At 35.1% G+C, this 26,620-nt stretch overlaps 1 protein-coding gene, 1 long non-coding RNA gene and 1 pseudogene across 2 annotated transcripts; 1 reads left to right on the top strand and 2 right to left on the bottom strand.

Moving 5' to 3' along the window:
• Positions 1 to 3,711: 3,711 nt before the first annotated feature.
• Positions 3,712 to 5,554, bottom strand: LOC132037540 (uncharacterized). Its single transcript, XR_009409917.1, has 2 exons — positions 4,173 to 5,554; positions 3,712 to 4,086 (listed from the first exon to the last, which is right to left on the bottom strand). It is a non-coding gene; the product is annotated as an uncharacterized LOC132037540 (long non-coding RNA).
• A 16,892-nt stretch (positions 5,555 to 22,446) lies between these two features.
• On the bottom strand, positions 22,447 to 25,682 carry LOC132036884 (zinc finger protein MAGPIE-like). The gene is made up of 4 exons (XM_059427289.1): positions 25,425 to 25,682; positions 25,240 to 25,350; positions 24,539 to 24,935; positions 22,447 to 23,673 (listed from the first exon to the last, which is right to left on the bottom strand). The coding sequence occupies exons 2-4, from the start codon at positions 25,337 to 25,339 to the stop codon at positions 22,731 to 22,733; spliced, it is 1,440 nt and encodes a 479-aa protein (XP_059283272.1). The 5' UTR covers positions 25,340 to 25,350; positions 25,425 to 25,682; the 3' UTR covers positions 22,447 to 22,730.
• LOC132038721 (U6 spliceosomal RNA) lies at positions 23,706 to 23,814 on the top strand (annotated as a pseudogene).
• Positions 25,683 to 26,620: the final 938 nt, after the last annotated feature.

Below are 26,620 nucleotides of genomic sequence, written 5' to 3'. Positions count from 1 at the left end.
TGGGCCGTGGCCCGAGTGTTAACTTTTGGGCCTTTATAATTTTCAGATTAACTTCTCCATAAATAAAAAAAAAGAAAGGGAGTTTTCATTAATAAGAGTTCTTATCTCATCTTTGGGATCCCTCAATTATTTGAAAATTTAAGTTTTAATCTTTGGTAACAAAAAAAAAAAAAAATGATGATTATCTTTCAAACTCAAAGTGTTTACTTATTTGAGACTTTTGATGAATATATTTTATTGGCTCCACTTGCTTCTCTAATAGGCTGTAGAGATATTATGGCAAGTAGAATTTAAAAAGTTGATTGGATTATTGAAATTTGTTTACAATTCATATTCGACCAATAATTTAGTTTTCTTTCTTTAGCTTTGAAGTTGTTTATTTCTACTATGTAGAAGCACCATGATTTCGATATGGTTGCTTAATTGTCAACTTGTATTACAGTTCAAATGACGAGTAGCTCTAGCACTTCTAGAAGTCTTAAGAGGAAGAAACATCACAACAAAAGGGATATTCAAAAGCTTGAAGCGTAAATTACTAAAATTCCACATTTACGTTTATCACTACTTTTGTTTTTGCTTTTGTTTTAGTACTAATGAAATTTTGATGTTGTCAGTGTTTATAAAGAAGATCCTTAACCGGACTTGGAAACACAATTTAAGTTATCGCAAAAGACTAAGACAATCCCTGAGCGAATCACTAGATGGTTCCAAATATAGAGGTATAAGGACCAAAGAAAAGAGAAACCAAAAATAGGTAAAAAAGAACATGACCAGTTTGGTTAGAAAACAAATAAACAATGAAGACGAATGAGAAAACAACTAATTCTTTTCTCTTTAATGTATGGTTCAGGAGCTCAATTTTTTTGCAAAGAAACCAAGCTAGATGTCTAAATGTATAAGTCAGGGTAGAAAGAAGAAATTAGAAGACTTGGTTAATACTATCTTAATGTATTTTGTATAGAAGATGAATGAAACTTATGTTTATCTATCACTTTTATAATCTGAAAGTGATTTTCCTCAGTGCACCATATTAAGGCCTTGAGGTGACCTCCTCTTCTTATCACAAAGTCTTGGAAGAAAAACGTCTATTTTACAATCAAATCCAAGGCCCAAAAGATAAGTTTGTTAATTTCTCACATTTCCGTTTAAACTTATTTATGACATGGAAGTTAAGTTTACTTTTACTTCATCAAGGACAATAAGAATTTGTTGCAGAGTTAGGCCCTTTCTATCAGAAAAACCTGATATGAAGTCCACATTAGATTATATCGGAGAAAATAGAGATATCATGATTGTTTATCCTCGTAAGCATGGGAAAGATGCTAGGAAGATTTTCACTTTCAACATGGTCTTTGAAACTAAACCAGCTCAAGGTATGTCTTCTTTCTCGGCTCATTTTAGCACCTTCTTCCTTTTTTATTTATAATAAGTAGCACATTTTCTTCTCTTTATTATGACTATTTGTGCATAATATCTTAGAAATCTATCTTTCACTTGATGTTCTTGAAAAATGAGTTCAAGATGCCTTATTTTATCTTATCATGATATTGTGTTTGTGGAGTATTCTATTAATCAATATTTTTTTTATATTTGCAGAACAAATTTAGATCCGTCCTTGATAGTTTTAATGTTTGTATTTTTGCTTATAGACAAACTAGCTCAAGAAAGACATACACCATGATATTTAAGTGATATGAGATTTGTCAATTGCTTTATGAGATAAAATCGGTTGTTATAGTATTCATTAGCTATGTTTTACAACTATATATTGTTCATGCTTTCAGAGTGGACCAGACTTGACAAAGAGGAGACATGAGATGCAAATTATCGTGCTTTGCGTAGTTTGTTCAACACAAAAGATAGAAAGGACATGATAGAATATGAAGTGGGAGTCCAAATAATTGAGATATTTAATGAACAAGTGAGAGATCTCTTAGTCATCGATGGAGCTAACAAGTGATATTCTTTACATGTATATATAATGAATTATATAGTAGCATGCTCACCTAAACAAGAAGTAACTTTTATTTTATTGTTTAACCTTAACATTCCACACATTGGATATACAAAATAATTCTCAACTGAATGGCCTCAACGTACCTGATGCGAGTTTGATTCCAGTTTGATTCTTCAGTCTCAGGTTCAGGTTGAGGGGCAGGAATCTGAAAAATGCAAGAAATATAATTAAAGAAACTAAAACTAATAATTAAAAATTTAATATTAAGATGAAAACTAACCGTTCCAACTCCTAAGGGTATTCCTAAATCAGTTTTGTGATGATTTGCTCATCTAATTAAGCTTGCAGTTTAGAATCTAATTAAGCTTGCAGTTTTGTCGAAATGCTAATGTTTTCTATTTTAGTATGATTTGGTTATTTTATTTTATTTTATTTTATCGATTAGACATTTTATAAATCGTTGATTTAATTGTCTTATTTAGCTATTTCACAAGAATCAGACATCACATGTTCTATGTTAATGAGGACGAGAGGCTATTTTTTCCTTCTTCATTAGTGTGATTCTAGTTAAGCGTACAGTTTAGGAGCTCTCACTACTGCAAGCTTTAACACAATTTTGTGGTGATTTGATCATTTCTTATAAGCATCTATTTTAGTATATGATTTGTTTGTTTTTTATAGATCTGACACTTGATCGAACAAAAAATGTGCAGTTCATCCAGTTTAAACTTAATTTGATACTATATTCTAGCTAGTACTATGAAGTGATTGTCAGTAAAAAAAAAATTAAATATGAAATGACGTATTGAATTTGATTTCTGTTGTCCATGCCACTCGATTCGGTCCTGATTCATGCTACTAAATACTTTGCCTTTTTAGTACAAAATTAAGAGTTCTCTATAAGTAAAGATTCTCGCAGTCATACTTTTAATAGAAACGGATCAAGAATTTTAATTATATCAGCAAGGGAATTCCACTTGAAAACTTTGAATTTAAGGGAGCTGACATCTACATACAGAGCATTAATCACTCGTTGTCTCAAGGGAATGATATGGAACAATTTTAGTTATTAACTTCTTAAAATTTTGAATAATACTACCTTAACTCAATTCCTTAAAAGTCTTTTTGAAAGTCTCTTAAAATTTATTTGTATGTAATTAGGTGTAACTACACAAATTTGACATGTTTATGGACATAATACTGGGTGTAACTGAGAGTAAACATTTAAATCGAGTCAAGCACAACTCAACACTACCAGTCCCGTTTCTGACCTAGATAGAACTGTCTTGATGGTAGTGTAATAGATGAGAGTATGTGGACAGTTGCTATTAACTCTCAATATGACTCTTCATAGTCCTTTTACCACTCTTCATTGCCATCATAGCTCTTCATTAATATTATTTATTAGCACAATAAATTAATAAAAAGTTATAAGACAGGGAAAAAGAACCAAGGAAATGTTATATTTCTAGTGGAAATTGAATGGAGTTTGTAACTGGAAGACACAAAGACTCCACTTCCTATTTATCTAATTCGGTTTAATGAAAGGTAAGTTTATTTTTTTAAGAAGGTAAAATGGTCACTTAATTTTTAAGGGACATTTTAGTGCTGCCACTGATCAACTTTATTTGTTTAAATAAAACTTTACTATTTATTTAATTAAATTTTGATTTACTGTAGGGCCAAAATGGTAATCTAAACTTGAAGGTAGGAGCTTGCTACTTTTAGTATAATATGATATAGATAGATAAATATGTGACAACTACACTTATTTATGTATATTGTTTTATAGAAATAGATCTGACGTAAAAAATTAAACCTAAATATCAACAATCTTGTGAAACTTTACAAATGAAGTAGTTTATATCAAATAACACTTGAAACATAGTGTTTCAGTGTATTGAAGAACATCTTCTTTCAAGCCCCTGTCAATCCAATCTTTTTCCGCAATTTTGCAATGCTCTTCATCATTGAAACACTTGCAATTGGAGAGCCTAAGTCTTAGGTCACTCTCAAACCAAATACCTGGATAGTTGTCATTAGGATTATGAATAGCATCGTCTCCAAACATAATTTTATTGCTAAAAAGACCAGCTTCGTTCAAAGCATACATTGCTTTGCCAACTTCCCTGCCAAATAAAAAAAAAGGAAATAAAATTTCAATTATAATATAATGACATAATAGAAACAGATTTAGATTATTCAGAAGGCTTACCTAAAAAGCTCTTTTGGGCCGTCACCCAACCTAAGGGTAGTTTTTGATTCTTTGTGCCAGGAATGTTTACTTTTGTGATTGAATAAGATCTTCAATCCATTAGCATCAAACTTGGATAATGGTTCAGTAATAACATAATATCCCTTTTTTTCCTTTTTTCCGTCTGTTTTGATAAATGCTTTAACGAAGTGGACACAAACAAGGAATGAGCAATCTTTTCCTATTGCTTTTACTTTTGTTTTTGCATCTTCAAGTTGTTGGACAAAGCCTTTGGCAGCATTCTTGGTTTGAAAGATGAACACGGTCACATCTTTCTTGATACCAAATACGTCAAGATTCCTCTGCACACTCCTTTATATATAGTTCCTGAAAGACAAGCTCCAATTTCAAGATGTTCCTCCTTGTCGGTAAGTTGTACTAGTGAACGATTAGCCATAGCACCTGAGACAGTGATGTAACTGATGCTAGTTCCCGAGAACTCAAAAGAAAACAAACAAACAACTACAAGAATGAAAAACTAATTAAAAGAGTGTAGGGGTGGACCAAAGTTCGTGGCCTCCACGAAAATAGTTCGTGTCAACGAACTCGTTAAACTGGATTCTGACGTGTTGAGGTCGTTTTTACGAACCTACTTCGAGGCCACGAAGGCGGCAAAAGTTCTGAGCCCTCAAATGTTATAACTCAGTGCCTGAGTCCACGAACATCGTTCATGTCCACGAACTAGTTAAACTGGACGGATGTGTTGAGTTCGTTTTCTAACGAACCTATTCCGTGGCCACGAAGTGGCAAAAGTGTTGAGCCCTTAAATTTTATAACTCACTACCTAAGCCCACGAACATACGTTGAACTGGACGAAGACTACATATTAGTGAACAAAGAACCAAAAATTGAACCTTAAAGTCACAACATGAATCATCAACTTCAGTCATTCTCTTTTTCCATTTCAAAATCAACAACTCATATGCCAAAGTTTAAACCTTTATTGGTACCAAAACGATCACACTAATATTACCTATCTACCACAGTCATTATCAAAAATAAAGTACCCCTCCCTCCAAACACAAAAATATGTATTGTCCCCAATGCAATCATAATAAGCATAACATGAGGGTACAGAAAAACTCCTGATGTTCAAGCCAAAACAGTAGCCTAGACTCAACATCACACCATTTTAAACCGTTTGTTCAAATATAACTCACACAAGCATTTACCTCCCAAAATAGCAACATGTTACACAAACTTTCAGTGCAAAATCTTGTGGTTCAAGTCCGAAATATTTCATTTTGACTCTAGTTTCAGAGCCTCTAATATCAGTCAAATGAAAAGCACATCATAAACTAGACCGACTTAATCACACTTCTAACAGTTTTATGCTCAACGTCATACTCATTTTTTGAAGGCCTTGACTTCTCAACTCTATACAGATATGAATACCAACAGTAAGAGGTTCCTTTTAACACCTAACTAACAACATAGTCATGCTTGTAGGATAGACATTATTTAACCAAAACCAAGAAAGGATGATGCTTGCAAAATTTCAGGATTACAGCTTCTTAAACTAGTCTATTTTTTTAGGAGACAAGAAAACTAGAATCCTGTTGGTCTGAAAAGCACACTTAGATAGGTTTGTGTTTTGCAGAAATACTCAAAAGAAAGAGAACTCATCAAGCTGGTTTTACAATACAAGATCCTGTAAAAAATAATCCTAAAGCATTTGGTCACATAAAGGTTTTAAGGATGCATCCGTGAGGAAAAAAAATAGCAACAGCAGGAACAACATTGAATTATGACATATATGAAAAACAATACTTCCAATTTAAAACAACAAATGAGTTTAAGCAGGGGAGTGAAATCATCAATCATAACAACCAGATCTTTTGAATATCTATAATGATCTGGAAATCAGAAAGGTCTTTCCAGTAATGTTCAAAACAATATCTTTTGACAAGATCTTCCATAAAAGTAATTTGAATATTCATGTTACATATAAGAAAATAAGTAAACAAACCATTTTTCATTCGAATTTGCTTCAGATCAGTAGTCTCAAACTTCAGCCAGTACAAAGAATTCAAACAAACTCTCAAGACAGTAGATGATTAGAGCTCATGGCTTTTCACAAAACTTAACTAATTCAACATGCTTTACAAGTTTATGCAACTAACAAATTATGGGAACATGAAACAGTCACCAGTGTCCTTCATATGCCCATGCTTATTCGTTCAGATGGGTAAACAAATAAGAACCCTTTTTGTAAACAATTAAAGCTCATTTAAGATCCCCAAAACAATAAGGTTCAAGGATCTTAATAACTCACTTCAAAATTTCAATATGAATCCTATAACATCAACTTAAAGATTACTCAAGAGCATGTTGATTAAACCGCCACTCTTTAACTCTATTTAATTTGTAAAATCCCAAGATATTGCTATCTAAAAATGAGGCATTCCCAGGTTAATCATTTAAAAGACTTAAACATGAAAACTTTAGCACAAACTGATTCCCCTTTTACTATGAAATATGCAGAGGACTTGACTATAAACATACACCTTGACAGTTCGAGATCCTTAAACTCATGATAAACTAATATCTAAGAAATAGAATTTTAAGAGAGGTGTAACAAGCAAGATTAATTGAAACCTATATAAACAGATTCCTAAACTCAAATAAACATACTACTTAACTAGTTCAAGGGGATTTTTGGCTAAGGGAAACAAACAACACTTTACACATCCGAAGTTGTCAATTAAACCAATATAAAAGTGGTGTACCTACTTGTTAATCCATTTCCTTAAGCGTGAACAAGAGGTAACATTAATTCAAAACAAGTTTTGAATTGTCAGAAAGCATATTCAACTAAACTAAACACGGAAATCCAGCCAAAAGGTTGTCAGAAACATGTAATAGGATCTTAATCAAGTATCTCACACACACGAACACTTTGTTATAATGCTAATATCAATTTTTTGACAAAAGAACTAAGCTAAGCAGATCCTATTAATGGTGAAAATTTAAGGCTTATCATGTGATTATAATCTTTGCAACTACTCCCAATAATGTGGGACCTGCGTATACTTTTATGAGAATTGACTTTTGGAAAATCAAATATACAACACAAAAGTTAGAGAGAAGGTCTTCTTCCTTCTGCTAATATAATAGTTCAATTACGTTATACTTTCTATGCGGTCGGTCCACAGAACTCCTACTCTCGCTTTCGACGCGTGTTATCACAACTTCCGCCCTCGATGAGCGCTCGGGCGCCGGAATTTGCGTGGCGTGCGGCCAACACAAAGACCCCCGCACAGTGCGAACCCTCACGAGAAAACAATCAAAACGTCTCACTATCGCAATGCCACGCAAAGATCCCCCGATTCACCAGCAACGGACTTGACTCGAAAATCATAGCTCGACGAACTGACTCGCAGCTCTCCGTGCGTATTTTTCCAAGATAACGAGTATTATGGAATTATGATCAAAAAGCGAACACTGCGGTTGAAAAATTCACTACGAAGAAACGTAATCGAAACCATCGAAGATCAAATTCAAGGATCAAATTCCCCTAAAAGGTACGACCACCATTGGAGTATTCGATTACCGACATGTTTTCATCAACTTTACCCGTGAATGCGATTTCAATTTTTTTTATTTTCAATGATTCATTACCATCTCGAATAGTATGATGCGGACTTTTAAGTGGTCACCTGATTTTGACCCTAATGAAGAAACGCCTCTTGCGCCTATATGGGTATTGATTCCTGGATTGAAATACCGTATATATAATTGGGATTATCTAAAACAAATTCTGGCACAAGTGGGAACCCCGCTGAAAGAGGATATGGCAACATTTACAAAGTCCAGACCAAGTATGGCAAAGGTTCGTATAGAAGTCAATTTAACCAAAGCTCTGCCTAATTCAATGTTCATAGGACATGAAAAGAAGGGAGTTGGAGGAAAGGGGTATGAACAAGTTCTGGAATATGAAGGAGTTCCAGCATACTATAAAACTTGTAAACTACAAGGACATGACAACACCACTTGCAAAGCTGAATCCAGAAAGAACAATGCTCACAAAGAAAAACTGGAAAACAAAGATGCTAGAACTGAAAAACTTGACACCGCCAAAGTGGACCTAGAAACTAATGGAAACCAACAATGTAGAACTAGTCATGAGGGGGGACAAAGCAGTGGTGCGAAACAGTATAAAAAGCATACTTACAAAAGAGGAAAGACCAAAAGAAGTACTACTTCAAAAAATCAACACAAAATCCATCTCCCGATATCACTCCCGATACCGGAAGGACAAAACACTACCAACCCAATTACAATGAAAATATAAAACCTATTCCCAATATCCTCCCAATACCAAGGAAAAAAACTTTTTTTAACACCTTTCTGATAACACCAAAGCTTTTCAAGCTCCCAAAACAGCAGCTGAAATGGATCGGGAAAAATAGAGAAAGATCCTGAAAAACAAAAGAAGGAAACAAAGCAGAAGGGCTAGTCTTATGAACATGAAAAAATTTACTTTTGGACCAAGACAAAACCCGACAAAGAGTGTGGAAACAAAGACGGCAAAGAAAAAGGTAGCTCAAAGTCATGACAACAATGATATTTCACAACAGTCCAGTACCTTTGAAAAGAACACCAACAACACTGAAGAAGAGTGCAGCTCCAGTAACCACCAAGTTTCTAAAGAATTTGATACTTTGGTCAAAATCACTGATTTCAACTTAGAGGGACTTACTGGCAAACTGGTGGTAGATTTGGGCTCCTTAGAAACTATTGAGGAATCTGAGAGATTTGGGCTCCTTAGAAACTATTGAGGAATCTGAGTCCCTTGACAAACATGGTCCTGATATACAAAGTAGAAACATCGAGGAGGGAAAACTTGAAGATGATACTGGACAACTCGAAGAAAAAGAAAACTATGCTAGTGCCACAGAAGAACATGAATTAAGTGATGGGGATGGTGAAGAGGAAGATGTGGCCAATGGTCTACAGTCGGGTTGAGGAATATGTTAAGGACTCAGATGACATAGAAGATCCTGTTGCCAAAGAAAGAGATCTAATCATTAAACAACAGAATCTATCTCCAAGAGGGATCAATACCAGAACAACAAAAGGTAAAGGAGGTGATCACAACCCTCTAATACCACACATGATCAAGGTGCTAAACAAATCCCGACAGTTTAATGATTAACATCGTCTGGAGAAATTTGGAATATCAGGGGAATGGTTTCAAAAGGAGCAAGTATAAGGCTTGAAAAACTTGTGAGACTGCACAAAGTTAACTTAGTAGTGTTACAAGAGCCTTTCTTAGATGCTTCACACATTGAATTCTTGATAACCTTCTTGGGTTTTGATAAAGCTGCATCCAACAAGAATAGTAAAGTTTGGGTCTTTTGGAATAACTACCTCAACCTATCAGTTGCCAATAACAGTAGACAAGAGCTTACTCTGCAAGGGAAATTTGATGGCAAAAATTTCGATGTTACAGGGGTATATGCTAAATCAACAGAAGCTAAAAGAAGAAGACTATAGAGGAGGTTGAGAAGACTTCACTCCTCTATTAATGCCCCCTGGACCGTATTAGGGGATTTCAACTCAATATTTAGTGCTGATGAGAAACAAGGTGGTGTTCCTCACAAACTTAGAGAGAGTGTTGATTTTATCACATGCATGGACGATTGTAATTTGGTGGACATTGGCTATAGTGGAGGCATCTTCACATGGTGTAATGGCCGAAATGAGAGAACACGAATCTACAGAGACTAGATAATTTTATTAATGAAGAATGGGGTGAATGGTTTCAGATTATCAGAGTAGTCCACAAAGCCAAAACTAGTTCTGATCACAAACTTCTTCTCTACCAGACCAGAAATGATAATGATGAGCCTATAAAGTACTTTGGGTTTCTGAATTTCTAGACAAACCAGGAGGATTATCTCTCAGTTCTTGACAACTTATGGAATACACAGGTTCATGGCAACACTCTATGGACTTTACAACAAAAGCTCAAAGCAACTGCTAAAGGGCTTAGCACATGGTCCAAACAAACTATTGGTGATGTCTTTGCTGCTGTTAAGAAGTATAAACATGATATTGACCAGTTGGAACAACAATATGAAAATAACAACACTGATCTCGACGAAATGTGCCTACTACAAAACACATTCAGAATATACCAAATGGCTCAAACTTCTATCCTAAAGCAGAAAGCTAGCATCAAGTGGGCTGAAGAGGGAGACACAAACTCCAAATACTTCCATAGTGTTATAAGGGAGAAAAGGAGAAGAGCTCATATTCACAGAATAAAAAACAATCAAGGTCACTGGATGGAAACTAAGGATACCATTGCTGGAAACAAGGTCAGCTTTGTGAAGGAAAGATTAATCACTGAAAACATCCTTTTGGCCCAAGAAATTGTTCATGGCATTAGAAAAGACAACCCTGAAGGAAATATTGTCATGAAGTTAGATATGTCTAAAGCTTATGACAAGCTATCATGGAGCTTCCTCATGGTTGTTCTAAGGAAGATGAACTTCTTTGAATTCTTTGTTGACTACATCTTCAGGTTGCTTACTAATAATTGGTACTCTATTCTGATTAATGGCACCAGGTTTGGTTTCTTCAAATCCATAAGAGGTCTTAAACAAGGTGACCCTTTGTGACTCACTTTTTATCTTAGCTGTTGAGGCTCTCTCTAGAGGTCTTAATAAGCTATATGACAATGATAATTTCAAAGGTTTCTACATGAACCGCAGAGGCCCTCAAGTTAACCATCTTAGCTATGCTGATGACATAGTTCTGTTCTCATCTGGGGAGAAGAAATCAATCAAGCTCATCATGAAAGTTCTTAAGAAATATCAGCAAGCTTCAGGACAAGAAGTTAACATTGATAAGAGCTTCTTTTTGTCCCACAATTCCACCTCTAGAAGGCACAACAGTAAAATTCAGAAATGGACAGGTTACTCCCAAAAGGAGTTCCCTTTTACCTATCTAGGTTGTCCAATTTTCATTGGCTACAAGAGAGCTTCTTATTTCAATGAGCTCACATCCAAAGTGCAGAACAAAGTTGGTGCCTGGCAAGGCAAATTCTTATCTTTTGGAGGTAAAGCTATCATAATCAAGCATATTCTCCAATCCCAAACCTTTTATCTATTTGCTACCCTGTCCTCTCACAAAACTGTCATTAAACATATTGAAATGTACTTTTTAAACTTTTTTTGGGGGGAAAAAGAGGGAAAAAAGAACTATCACTGGAGCTGCTGGGATAACTTAAGTTTTCCTTATGTTGAAGGAGGTTTGGGGTTTAGGAAATTGCAAGACATTTGTTTTTCATTCGCTGCTAAAAGGTAGTGAAGATTTAGGGTGGAAGATAACCTTTGGACCAGATTCCTCATGGCCAAATACTGCCCTAGATCAAACCCCATATCAAAAGTCCCAGTTCCTAAAGACTCTAGTTCCTGGAGAAATCTCATGAAAACTAGAGCCATAGTGGAGCCTTACATCTCTTGGAAAATCTTTGAAGGTAAAATCCTCTTCTGGTGGGATAAGTGGAATCCTACGAGACCTATACATTCACAAATTGAGCTCAATTCCAAACCTGGAAACACACCAATAAAGCAATGTTTTCAAGACCGAATTTGGATTTGAACTTGCTGCAACTTACTGTCAATCCAGCTTTTGCTCAGGAAATTTCCCTTGTGGACATTGGTCCCTCTTACAAAAAAGATCTCCCTATATGGAGCCCAAATCTCCAGGAAACTTCTTTGCTTCTTCTGCATATAACACTTTTAGCGAAAAAAAGAGATCCTACTCCTTTTTGAAAAAAATATGGATCAATCACCTTCCCTTCAAAATTTCTTTCAAGCTAGCGGAGAATCGCATGAAAAGGAAACTTCCTATAGATAATATTATTCAAAGGTTCAACCCAATCTTGATCTAGCTGTCTTCTTGTTGTAGAGTTTCCACTCAGGAAACCATTAGCCATCTCTTTATCACTAGTGATCCTGCCACCAGAACTTAGCAATTCTTTACTACTCCTTTGGGAATCAACATCAACAGCAGAAGTATTATGCATCTCCTCAACACTTGGTGGTCCTACAAAGCTAAAAATGGTGCACATAAACTTCTCCTCCAAGTCACTCCTCTCATTGTTCTATGGGAAATCTGGAAGGCAAGATGGAAGAAGAAATATGGACACAAATCCATCTCCTTTTACAGAATGCACCAGCAAATTTTATTCCAAGTCAAGATTACTATTGGCCAGAGGTTCAGCAACTTGAGTACGGGAATGGGACTGGTTTAAAGTGTGCAATATGGTGGAACACTACAAACCTCCTATATTTAGCAAGATGGTTCTCTGGCTTAAACCTGATCATAACTCTTGGAAGATCGATACTGATGGAAGTTACATGGCTAATGGAAATAGAGCAGGGGCAGGTGGCATTCTTAGGAACCACCATGGTCATATGATAATGGCATTTTCCTCTCCTATTCAAGCAGTTTCCAACAACTTCTCAGAAATTCAAGCTGCTCTTCAAGGTATCATATGGTGTTGTGATCATAATTTTACTACACTAACTCTTGAGCTAGACTCTTTGCTTGTTGTGAATATGATTCTAGGTACATACAAGATCCCATGGAAATTTCAAAAAGACATTGCAATCATTCAAGGAAAAATGCAACGATATCACTTCAATGTAAAGCATACATACAGAGAAGGAAATGAGTCAGTAGACTTACTATCCAAGCATGCCACAAGACTAAGTGTATAGAAGATTTTCCTGATGGAGGATGAACTACCACCTGACATAAGAGGGACCTTGAGGATGGAAAAACTTCAAGTCCCCTCTTTCAGGATTAGACCCAAGAAACACTCAGGGTGGCACTTTGAACCCCCTTGAGTAAGCTAGGAAGACAGGGTTGCTGTGCTCTGTCCCCCTTTTTTGGTGCCCCATACTCTAAGCTACCAGTACTTCGGATTGTGTAAGCTTTGAGTTTTATCCTCTGGAGGTTTTGGTCTATGACCCCCTCTAAGTGTAACTTCATTTTGTTGATTAATATACAAGGTAGGGGCAAAAAAAAAAAACCTATTATGAGAAGAACATATATTATGAAAGATGCTAACAGAGAAATAGACGAACTACATAGTTTTTGAGAAGTTAACTGAGAAACAGGATTCTCGAATATTCTTATTTCCGATCAATCTTTTGCATACTGATTTCTTAACCAATAGTAGACGAGCTAACGTATTCTAACACGCTTAAGGGTGGGACATATGCAACAAGAATATTCTTTGGTGTCCTTCCCAAAATTCCAAATTAAATATATGGTTCTCTAAATGGATCCCTCATATCCCTCCCCTCAGAAACTGTATAGAAGGACCTTTGCACCTATCAGATTATACCCTCACCATAGGAAAAACTACTTAAACACGATAAATGGAATCTTTCCTCCCTCTTCTTTGACCTCCCTGCACATATCTAGCAGCGTATCAATACGCTACCCATTCCACCTAAGACAATAGCTGCAGATATGCCCTATGGGCCCCAAACCACATAGTTACTAACTTCTCAACTAGATCTTGCTATAAAACTATAGAGAACCATAGTGCACCCAAGAGAGATTTTAAGTGGATTTTGCAGCTTCAGTGTCCTTTCAAGATTAAATTTTTTATTTGGCAATGCCACCAGAACATGTCTTCAACACCTGGGTATAAATATTGATGAGCAGTGTCCTGTAAGCAGGTCCACACGAGAGATTGTTGAATACATTTTCCTCTTCTGCCCTCCAAATAAGAGTTTATGGGATACATTTAGTTTGTCCTGTGATGAAAACTCTGCCGACCATTGGATTGACACCACAAGAAATGGAACTCCCCATCCTCCTAACCCCTCTATTAGTTGGCAGTGCTTATTTCCCTTTCTAATTTGGGGTATCTAGACCAATCATAACATGAATAACCATAATAACACCTCCGCTCCGGCATAACTTTCGTGAAGGAAAACAAGTCGCACATCTTTTGGCAAAAGTTGCTCCGAAGAAGTCCAGTACCACTAAGCTCTATGTCACCTCTAGGCCTTATATGTATCTACTAGAACTTTTAGGACTAGATCAGCCCAGTACTATCGTTTGTGTGAAATCGATCACGGAGACTATTGTTCACCTCCTTGCTAGTTTAGGTAATATTAATGTTCTACATCACAATTTGGGTTGTAATGTTGAGCACTATTAAGTGTTGTTGTTTATAAATAATATAAGTATCGTTGGTCTTCAAAAAGAAACATAGTGTTTCAATGTAGCACAACACAATAGAAGGCTCTATCTACTTTTGATTCAAAAAAATCGTTTGGGTCTTAGGTACGAAAGTATGTGCAATATGGGGTTCTGGGTTTCGTTGGTTTAGTACTTACAAATTTAGGTAGCAAAGGTGCGACAATGTTTGTGACTTTCATTTTCGGTGGAGAAAAGAAAAAATTTGAAACACGCGCAATCCTGGTTGGGTACCTGACCGGAAACCAAACACAGGCACTTCTGAACACAGGGACTGCTGCTACCGGTGACGAGGTACAATATATTCTATCTCATATTATTGTCTACTATTTTTATCTGATCTGGTTGTCGTCGTTAATTTTGTATACATGCATATTAGAGCTTTAGGATGGAGCAACTCCTTAATAAAGGAAGAAAATTTGGTTCCCTCAACTTTTAAATTAGGATGTTGCTTGTTGAAGTCTTCTGTTATCTGTATGCTAGGATATGAATGCTTGTTTTTTCTTGGTGTTTAATTGTATGCAATATCTGATATTTATCTTTACCGTAGCCCATTCCAGAATGATTGGGGAAGGGGATTCTATGGTAAATCACAACCTCCAACAATGGTTAGACTTGAACAGTGATCACTAACAACCAAGGTTACAAAAAGGGGTCGAATTGGGGAAATGAAACCAATTAGTACATAGGGTTGTTTCCTCTTGATCCCATTTGGTCAGGGCTCTTCAACACTAATTAAGGTAAGTTTTGATAATATTTGTAAGATGTTTTCAAATTCCAAACATTTATATTCACAATATTAAACATTGAAAATTCTACATTTTTCTTCATTTTTGCATTGGCCAGATACACCCAAAATTTCATGATCCAAGATTTGGCTACCAAGCTGTAATTCCACTGCTTAAAACTCATTTGTTATGATTATTCATGATATATGAGACTATTTATGGATTTAGTTAGGTGGTTGAATGGTCATAAATAAAGAACTCATTAAATGCGATTATTGAGGTTGCTAAAGCTGAAGATGATGATAAATAGTGAATTGTTGGTAGTTGATATGATGTTGGATAATTGTGAATACTTCAATAGCTTAAATAGTGAATTTTTGGACTATATAACATGAATCAAAACTTAAAAATCTAAGAGTGAACGTCCACTTTTTTTAGCTAAGTTGAAGCCCCGAACGAGCTAAGAAAAAGATTATGAACAAACATTAATAAATGTCAAATGATTTGTATTGATTTATAGATTGACGTCTTTGAACTTGTTGAGAAACGTTGAGCCGATTGAGGAGAGCAATTGCGGTGAGTTGAGATGACCCTCACCTAAGGCTAAGTTTTCAAAACGTCATAGCTTCTACATGTTTGATAAAATGTTTCAATTAATAATGTGACTTCGTTGGGACAAGCAAGCTTACATCACTCATAGTTAACTAGAATTATAATTTTAGATACAAAGTTTACATGAGATAAGTATTTACTTGAGTTTGTAAGTCATGAATTATTTAATTTCATTTGAATAAAGTCCACGAAGTTCATATGAGTAATACACTTAGGGTACACATTCATATTATGCTTTGCGATAGAGAAAATAATATTGAGTTATATTGAATTGAAATCGAGTTTCAAATATTTTCAGAATAAAATAGTAAACTGGGAGGGCTAAGGCCTAAAAACTACATGTGTCGGTGCAACAGTTGAGATTGAGATACACATGTTGCTAGCAACCTCTAATGTTGACCCATACGCGGTTATTATAAGATGGCTCATGCGATTGAGTCAAAACCTCAGGTTGAAAATGACACATCATACGACAATATGTTGTGTCAGTTCTTCCAGTTAAGCCGATGCCAAAGACTGGACAGTTTAAGTCAGTGTGTTATGTACTCCCTAATTATTGAGATACTTTTTGATTTAGATGAAATTAAGTTTAAAATTTCTTAAATATTTCCATCCTTTCAAATACTTATACATGATTTAATTTATTTTCATGTATTTCATAGGTATCGTCCATCCTTTTGTGAGGGAGTCGGTGATACTTACAGAGTATAATTTTTATCATTGTACTCACGTTCATTCGCAAGGGGGTTCAATCATGTTGTGATTGTATGTGTTGATGGACGACTCTAACACCTGCTAGGCTCCTCCACCACGTTCTCAAATGTTTACAAATGATTTACATTCTTAGCCATGCATTGGAACATATAGAGTTATTATGAATAATGATTCGCTCGATCAAAGTTAAGGCATCAGATGTCGGTTCGTCCCTTCAAATTTGGGTCATGACATTCTTTTAATCTAAACATTACTTATTTTACTTCAAATTTTGCTGATAACTAGAATTTTCCTTTTCCCTCTACATTAGCAATATCCAATTAAATGAAAAAGCACTTGACAAATACGTCAAGTCTTCATGCAATCCACATTAAATAGGTGTTTGGAAATCAAGCTCTCTTAAAGCTCCAGATTCAGACTTAACAAGTTAACTAGATTTTCTTGTGCATCTACAACCATCCCTAGAGAAGTATAAATAAGGATGACCTTAGGCATTTGTAATCAAGCCAATTTAAGAAGGCTTTCTTCCTTAACAAAGTTCTCCTATCCAAAATATTTCTTTCCTTTCAAAGTTTCCTTTTCTTTAGTTGTATCTTCCAACTTTAGTTATGATCTTGGGCTAGCAGAAGGTCGCTCCAATTTATTTTTTCTTCTACTGTTCTCTATTCTTTTCTTTTTGTTCTTTTTATTTTGAGGTCATGCACAGTCATAGTTGCATTGTTAACCCCCATAACAAGAAGAAAATTAACGAGCGAAGCTATCATGGTGGCGGCCAAAGTTGGCGTGTTGTGCCAAAATTCTAACGAGTAATGGTGAATTAATTGCAATGAGGTCTAACTTTGGAGGGGTCATTCGCACAAAGGTCCCTATTCGGGGAGTTCTTTAACTTTTGCCCCTTAAATTTGTTGTCTTTAATTTTTTTCCCTTTAATATTTTTGGCGCGGCATAATTTAGATTTCGCAAGGCATAGTTTACGTTTAACTTCGGCATATGTATCATAACATCGATCCACACATATTATGCCGGACAAGGCAAAACTTTCAACACTCAACATAATCTGAAAAACGATATAATTTTAAATTTCGCAAGGCATAGCTAGTTTACGTTTAACTTTGTTATATGCATCTTAACATCGATCCACACATATTATGCCGAACAAGGCAAAACTTTCAACACTCAAGTTTATCTCAAAAATACTATATTTATGCCGTATAACTTAATTCTTACAGAAATTATGTCTTGCGAAGGACTGGATATTTTCATTAAATAAGTACCAAGAATAAAAATTAAAAACCACACATATGAAGGACAACAAATTAAAAATCAGTGCGTTTGAAGGGAAGTCCTCGAAAAAAATGACTTTGGAGGCATAAGTGCAAAATGTTCACATACGGGAAGCTATATAAGCTCATCCAAAGAAGAAAATAATAAATCGAAAACCCAACAAAAGAGGTACCACAAAAAAGATAGTGATAATTAGATATTGCCAATTGCATCTCAATTTAACTAACAACCACCAAAAGGTTGTGATGGGGTAAGTAACCCTCCATCCTTAACAAAGAGGTCTCGTACGTATTTGAGTCATGTTAACAAAGTTGCCTTTGATAGGAAGCGCATTTTACCTTTCAACGTAGACTATTGCGAATTTGGATTAGCCGGACCTCAACCCATATATTAGACACTTAGATATGGCATAGCTAGTCCTTGATGCCTAAAACATCAAAATAAGAGGAAGATTTTTGAACAAATTGTCAGCAACAATCAGAAATTACTGTCCACATTTTTAGCTGAAAAAGGCAGGTAACTAAAACCTCAGTCACTATAAGAAACTTCTTGAACATGCACATGCAAGTTACCTATGAGGATTCTGTGCACGAGTAGAGAGACCCCAGGCTTTGCAGTTTTCTTTTGTCATATCACATCCTTGTAGATGATTGAGACCCCCCACCCCATCCCACTCCACCCCACCCCACTTTTTTCTCAAGCACTAGTCAAAAGGCAAACATGAACACATTGATATAGTACTAGTAGCTTTCTTTTTAGCCCCTCCCAGCATCATTCCATATATATTGTCTTTTGAATAATTGTCCCTTTGGCAAATCTCTAGCATATTATAAGGTTTTTGAATTTTGGAACATTTGGTCGTGTGTATAAATGTGTGGCTGATGAACTATAACATCTTTGGTTCCAATTATTTGAGGTTGCAACCCCCTTTTAGATTCTGTTCAATCATGTCATCACCACAAAATAAAAAGTACAGAAACTATAGAGACTGTTTGAAGCAATAGTATTCACCATGTAATCTTTAATTTCTATAATGCACGTTAACCAACTATATACTAGGGTGTTAGTCCTTATATTGAAATCTTTTCTTAATTTAAAAGCTTGCAAAATTTTCCAACAAAAAGTAATATGCACATTTTTTTATTTACTTAATTATATGTGTTCTAACATGCCCTTTCATGTTGGGGTCTGATTCTTTTTTGTGGACAAACACATGAAAGTTGTTTTTAGTATTAGGCGCGGTGAGAAACCACAGTCTATTCTGATATACTATGTTGAATTGTGTGAATAATTTAGCTCAAGGTACAAGTTAAATATCATAATTTTTATTTACTTAGTTATATCTACAACACAAGTGTAATTGGTTATTCTTTTGACTAGGGGTGTACATGGACCGGGTTGGTTCGGATTTTTCAAATACCAAACCAAATCAATTGCGTCGGGTTTTTGTATTTATAAACCAAACCAAACCAATAAAATTCGGGTTTTTCAACCTCGGATTTTCTCGGGTTATTCATTTTTCTCGGATTTTTCGGGTTTTTTTCCGGAAAAAGTCTTCATAGAAACATATAACTTTCACTTCAAATATTTCTTTAGTCTAGTAAGATACAACTATATAATTAAGGTGCTTCTTAAGAAATACACAAATGTGAGATGAGTGATGACATTGTATTAAAATATTCAACAAAAAAGATTAATAAAATCAGTTAAAATAAATATTGCTAATTAATAAGCCATAAAGAAAATGACCATAATCTAAAAATACTAAGTCGTGCTAAAATAAGTACAGCTAATAAGTACTCCCTCTGTTTCAATTTGTTTGAACCCATTTGATTGGGCACGATATTTAAGAAAGAGGGAAGACTTTTGAAACTTGTGGTTCAAAATAAGTATTGAAAATTTGTGTGGCTGTAAATCATTCATAAAGTGAATTTGTTTCCAAATTAGGAAAGAGGTCATTCATTTTGGCGCGGACTAAAAAGGAAATAGGTTCAAACAAATTGAAATAGAGGGAGTATTAATTACATGACAAAGAAAAAAATTAAGTTATGTATTTTCACTCTCTCAAACCAATTATGCAAAACTAAAGAATAGATATCCAACATTATTGTCATTCCTAATGTTAGCATTGAATTTCTTTTGTTAGCATTAGTGTTGAGTTGGTTTTGGTTTGGACTTTATTTGAGTTACTAACATCCATGGGATAGAAAACTTATTGACATTCAAAATTCTAAGTTCAAGCTTGAAATAATATGATAAAGGACAAAAAACTATGACAAAATTTAAGAAATATTTACAAATTACATTACAAATAAATATTTTTATGTATAAAATATTCAAAAATTGAAGGGAAATCTACGTGGCATAACTAACTCTAGTACATATTTATATTTAGTAGCTATAGTTTAGATTAATTACATCTTATAGCTAAGATTAATATGTTAAATACAATTAATAGCTACATATATATTTAAAGTGGAATACTTTATTATAATTATTTATAATTTTTTTATCTTTACTGTTTATGCTCTCATCCTACGACCGCCGCCGGATCTCCAGCGAGCGAGCTCCGGCTACCACTGCGCCGGCGACGACGACGACCACCACCACGACGACGCCGGCTTCCCACTCGCCGCAATCCTATCACTGTTACCACCCTCCAGATCTAGCCCCCTCAAATCTAAACTTCAGGTCTGCGATCTCCGTCGCTGTCACCGGAAAAATCAAATTAACAGAGAAACAGCGGGACATCGTCACCGCCAGATCTGGCCGGAAAATTCTGAAGTCATCCAGTAAGGAAAAAGATAACAATGGAAAATTTGATATTTGTTTTCAGGAATAAAAAGATAAGCGATGCTACGTTTGACGGAAAGGAAGACCATAGAGACATGATATGAGCTTGGGAAAGAAGATTATAGAGATATTTAATTTTTCACAAGAAAACCATTTTTTTTTTATTTTGACTACGATTTTACATGTTTGTTCTTCATTCGTTACTTTTTCTATGTCACCGCGTGTGGCACCACCGTCTCGCCGCCGCCTACTCTGAGCTCCGGCCAGTCACCGCTGTCACCGGATCTGAGCTTCATTTTCACTGTATTCAATTTTGTTTATTTTTTAGATTGTATTCTTTTTGTTATTTGTGTGTATTTAAATTTTTGCTTGATTTTTAGTGTATTACTTGCTGCCTTCACTAAAAAAAATTTGTATGCAACAAGTTGAATACAATATTTTTTGTATTTATGTTGTTTCAATACCACTGATTTTTAAATACAATAAAGTGAATACAATGTAAAAGTAGCTATAGATGAATACAACTGAGTTGAATACATTTGATATGAATACAGCTGAGTTGAATACATATGACTTGAATACAGTGAAAAGAATTTTTGAAATTTTTTTATTCGCTGTATCCATGAATACAGCTAGGCCATTTTATGAATACAGCGAGTCATTTTTTGAATACAGCGGGAAAACTGTAGCTACGCGATGTAAATATTGAAACTGTAGCTATGGCAATTTTTAAACCCCCAAAGTGTAGTCATTTATGTAAAATTCCCAAAATTGAATACATGTAATGTCGGGTTGGTTTGGTTCGATTTGACTTTTTTTAGCTAAAACCAAACCAAACCAATTATGGTAGGGTTTTTTTATTCAACACCAAACCAAGTCAAACCAAACCACTAATCGGATTTTTTTCTCGGTTTATCGGTTTGGTGCATGCAGTTTGTCGGTTTACTTTGTACATCCCTACTCTTGACCCTAGAAAATTTACCAGAATAACGTTCCAAATTTAGTTTCTTTGGTAAGAAGGAAATCTTGAATGCGCTTATTTTCCGAAGTCTGTTTAATTTATGAGTGTCATGTTAAAACTGCATCTCAACATAAAACCCACTACGTCCAACTATTTCAAAAGTGACCTTATTATATAGAAATCTATATAATCATGCAGGAAAAATTAGGCACAAAGAAAACTTAAAATAAAAAGCTCCAATCCTTTTTTGGTGGGATCAAAGAAAACTTTAATGAACTTCTATTCCTTGCATGCAACTCAATTAATTATAAGTATACATGAGAATATAGCTAGAGTTGCTAAGCACAACTTTGCATGATTAAGCATAAATGCACTTAAGAAGTTAATTACATAATCTTATTTTAAGCTGTTGTAGGCTTTTTGCCTCTGAAATATTAATAAGTAACTTGCAAAAGCAGTTTGAGAAGATAATAACTAGAACAAATATGAAAGCTAGCAATAATGGAGTTGAAAAGGGCTATCTTACTTTGCCCCCACTAAGCACCCCCCTTTAATAAAAAAAAAAATTAAAGCCACCATTTTTTAAAGTGAACACATCTCAGGGTTCAACTGAATATGCATGGATCTCCTCCTTGAGCTCTTTTGATATAACATTTTTCCAGATCAACTTTTTAACTTTCTTCAAGCACTCAATTGCCACCTTTTCTTCTCTGCAAAGTTTGCAAATACTAAAATCACCCCCCCCCCCCCCCCCCCCAAACCTCCCCGCCCACAACACCTAACTCCACTTTATTCTTTTTAGTTTTTCACCTGGTATTCACGTTAGGGCCCGACTAAATCAAGCTTTGTGCCTAAAAACCCAACTCTACTTTACAAATTTTTTGTTTATTTTTCATCCGGAATTCGGTACTCAAGGCCCGACTAAATCCTGATTTGCGTCGAAAGTCCAACATGGGGTAAAACGCTCCCTAACAAAGGTGATTCCGCACCAAACGGCTAGCTACACTCTATTGTCATTTTAGCTTTTCAATATTAAAAAGGAAAAATTATTACACAGGAAAAGGGAACAGTGATAATTGAACTCACAACTATTGCCTGAAAGACTCTTACCGGTACCACTAGACTGTAAGAGTTGGTGGTTAGACAGAATATTTAATCTCGAAAATAAAAAAAAGTAAATACCCATTTGAATCATATCCATCCATTGATTGATGAAGGGTGGCAAATAGATTGTACCCCAACTCCCAAGAAATCCCTAGTTTGTCCTCCTCCTTTCACACTATCTTCAATTTGTATGTGACGACGCTTTGAAGGAGGATACATCTGCATTTGGTTCATAGTGGCTGAGAAATCATTTACTGATGAGCTCTGATCTACATCACTTCCAAGACTAGTACTGATTGAGTTATTTGTAGTACTAACATAAAATCCACAAAACTTGTTATTATCTCCTTCTTGAAGTTGGTTATTGTTCTTGTTGTTGCAATTATTCATCCCGAAGTTCGGGATGAATAGTGAGGGATCAGTTACAGTTGTTGTGGTTGTTGCTCCTATTTGAGCAGCTTTTTGGAGCAAAGCTGTTGCTGACATACTTGCAGTCGAAGAAGGTGCAATTTGGTGTTGGTTACTGAACAATGATGGGACATTTATGTTGGCAGATGAGGAGTTTGATAGTTTTTCAGCATTGTTAAGTGAAGAAATTTTGCTCCCAACCAACTGATCCCAGTTCACATGGTTATTATAACGCGATGCAAGAAGTGCATTTGTGTCATAAATAGTTGGTGCTGGTGCTGGAGCTGGTGAAGTGTGATGAAGGGGACCGATCTGATGGATTTCGCGGAGATTATTGATATTGATACCGATTTGTTCTTGCTCTTGAGCTACACCCATATTCCAAAGTGATAGTTGATCTCTTCTCATTGGGTCCGAGTTTTCGTTGTTGTTGGTTGAAACCGGCTTGAAAAGAGAAGAGAAATGTTGAGCCATGTTTGGCCCTAAGGGCGCGCCGATGAAATGGTAATTGATGTTGTTTCCGGCAGCCAATGGGTTGTGCATATTAGATGCTGCAGTAACTCTAGCCGTCTCCTCAGCCAATGCATCACAGAACGCCCTATGAGTCACAAAGCTATCTCGCCTGCTCAATCCAAAAGATAATAAAGATTTTATATCAATGTGAGGATCGATTTTCGATAAAATTATAACGATACAGAGAAGATCAACGTGACTCCTGCGCGCAACGATAACATGCATAAATTGAGAAATGGTCCCATTTTTTTCTTGAAAGGGGCGAAAACCCAAAAAAGGGAAGACTCCTCTTTAACTTGGGACCCTAGTATCAAAAGGAAGAAAAACTTTAACCTTAGAATATCGAAGCTAGAAACAAAAAATTCATAATAACTCATTAGGGCAAATAAAACGAACAAGAAAAAACAAAATAAAGACTTTTTTATGAATGTGAAAAAAAAAAAGAAGGGTGCACTACTCTATAGGATCCTATCCTAGTAGTACCAAGGTGAAGAAAGATATTAAACTTAGAAGATAAGGAGCTGCAAGCAACTATTTTGTCTTCTTTAACTGACCACTAAAAAAGGGAGAGTGAGGAACAAAGGAAAAGAAAAGGATTATTTCAACTGTTTTCCAGTTCATGTAAAACAGACAAACACATCACAATCACAAATTTAAGCACAAGGTAATCTTATTCTTAATTGGCCTAGCTAGCTCTTTAAAATTTCTTCTTTTGGACTTTCATGAACCCTTCTTCATAAATAATTAAACTTTAACTTATATGCACCGTGAGTGAAAAAAGAAGTTATACTATACGATCACTTAAAGTATATTTATAGGAAAGCCTCCACAAAAAATGGAATTCATAATCTTGAAAACAAAACAAATTATATGACTACATCGATGTATATAACTTAAACTCAAATAACTGTACACCAGCCAAAAGCTTATAAGAAGCATAAGGACAATTAATCAACTACTTGTAATTAATTTACCTTGAGAAAATGGTGCCACAATCACATCTATATTCCCTAGTGCCACAAGTCTTAGAGTGAGCTTTCCAATCCGATTGCACAGCATATCTCTTAGAACATTTCTCACATTTCCACTTCTTCTCCCCATGTTTTCTACAATAGTGTTTTTTTATCCCAGTGAGATCTCCTAAAGCCCTTGAAGCGTGATGGTGAACGCATGTCTTTTCTGGGCACACATAAACTCTCTTCCTCACTTCTTTTGAAGTCCTTTGCTTTAGCTTCCATGGAAGGTTATGTCCTCTTCTATGAAGTTGAAGATTTTGATCCCTTTGAAAACCTTTTCCACAAATTTCACACAAGAATCTGTTTGTGGCCATCAGTGTCTTTGGTGACAAGGCAATCACTTCTGCTTCAGGATCTGTCATGATCATAGCATAATATTTTAGTATACTTTCTTAAGTTAAGTGAATTAAAGAAAAAGAAAAAACGCGACTATTTATGAATATACATGATGATATAGCTTGTAAAGCTACAAAAGTCCAACGGCAAAGCCAAAATTTTCAGTAAAGAGATTCAAAATATAAAAAAGGAATCAGATGTAGAAGATTCTGATGAACCCCTTGGCCCCCAGCTCCGCCCATGCTACAGACAGACGCTTGAACAAAAAGGGTCATAGACGACAGTGTGAATACATTGAGATGAAAATATATACTATAGCTTGCCTGGATTTCCTGGAAGATTTCTTTTTTTCTTGAGAGGGGGAGGATTGGATCCTTCAATTGAGTTGTGAGTAAATCCACTTGAGATCACTTCTTCTGTCATCTTTTTTAAATCTACAAAGATAAGTTCCTAAAAGGGTAAGCTTGCTAACTTGATCTTTGAGCAAAAGAGGAAAAAAAGTTTGAACTACAGGAAAAAAATACCTTTTGGTTAAATGATGCCAACCTTAGGAAGAAAGATAGCTGAAGTTCGAAGGATTGAGACTTAAATCTGAAGTTTGAAAGATTGATTATTTAGATCTCTCTATTTCTTGGTAGAATTAAGAGAAGAGCTCAAAAGGAGAAATATAATGAACACTTAATTGAGTAATGTTGAGCTCTAAATAACACGAGAAAATATCAGATCTCTCTCTATCTTTCTCTCTCTAGTTGGCTCACGCACACATTCTCATATACTGCAGTCTTTTAACTGCTTCTGGTCGGAATTGAATAGTACTATGTTAATATTTTTATGGGAGGCGGTGAAAAGTTAAAATTTTCTTTTTGGGGTCTTAATCTCTACTATTCTTTTTAAAATAAATAAATTTTGTTATGTCGAAAAGGGGTGAGGGGGAGGGTTGGCCAAAAACACAAAAGAAGGTGCATGATGACACACATGATGAGGACTAGAGAAAGTGAAGACTCCATACCTTTCCATTGGAATGATTATCCCATAATTGTTTTGCTTTTTGTTCTTTTGATATCTTAGTAATAATTCATACTATACTATAATCTCTTCCAACCATAAGTTAACTAGAGTATATATGATTAAACTACTCCTTATGTTAGATATATATCTTAGGATGAATTTAAGTTATATACATTGTCATCGGTGTAAATAAGAGATTTTTATATTATTAGGTCATCTAATATATATATATATATATATATATATATATATATATATATATATATATATATATATATATATATAATAAGGGTTCTTAAAATGTCAACTTATAATCTTGAAAACAAGAATAGTATAGTGTTACCTGCTCAGATAAAGGTGATTTGATTATGTAAATTTTTTTTACACCATCGGTGTATACAACTTAAACTGTATTAGGGTGTGTGTCTTCGGTTTGACAGTGTACAAACGTAGGATGTTGGCTTTCCTTGTAGGATGGTTAAATTTTGAGGTAAAAGTTTGAGTTCCTTTGCTTTTGTTTGTCATTTTATTTGGCTTTAGAGGGAAATATATATTATGGTCTTTATTTATAAGAATAGTAAGTTTGAAATATAGGTTACAAAGTGGTTTTCTCACCTTTTGAACTTTTCTTTTGGACACATGGATGCTGGAAAGATATGACTTTTAAGATTCTTCAGAGTGTAAAACAAAAATTTC

This window comes from Lycium ferocissimum, chromosome 11 (assembly GCF_029784015.1).
Source record: "Lycium ferocissimum isolate CSIRO_LF1 chromosome 11, AGI_CSIRO_Lferr_CH_V1, whole genome shotgun sequence".
Taxonomy (NCBI): Eukaryota; Viridiplantae; Streptophyta; class Magnoliopsida; order Solanales; family Solanaceae; genus Lycium; species Lycium ferocissimum.
The sequence above is the reverse complement of the archived record's forward strand: the minus strand, read 5'-3'. Positions and strand labels throughout refer to the sequence as shown.

Bases quoted from the DNA above. Each gene is read 5' to 3' on its own strand.
- LOC132036884 (XM_059427289.1), bottom strand. From the start codon at position 25,339: ATGACAGAAGAAGTGATCTCAAGTGGATTTACTCACAACTCAATTGAA. The intron at 24,936-25,239 runs GCAAGCTATAGT...TGATCATGACAG, and splicing joins AAATCTTCCAGGAAATCCAG to ATCCTGAAGCAGAAGTGATT. The intron at 23,674-24,538 runs GTAAATTAATTA...TGGATTGAGCAG, and splicing joins TGTGGCACCATTTTCTCAAG to GCGAGATAGCTTTGTGACTC.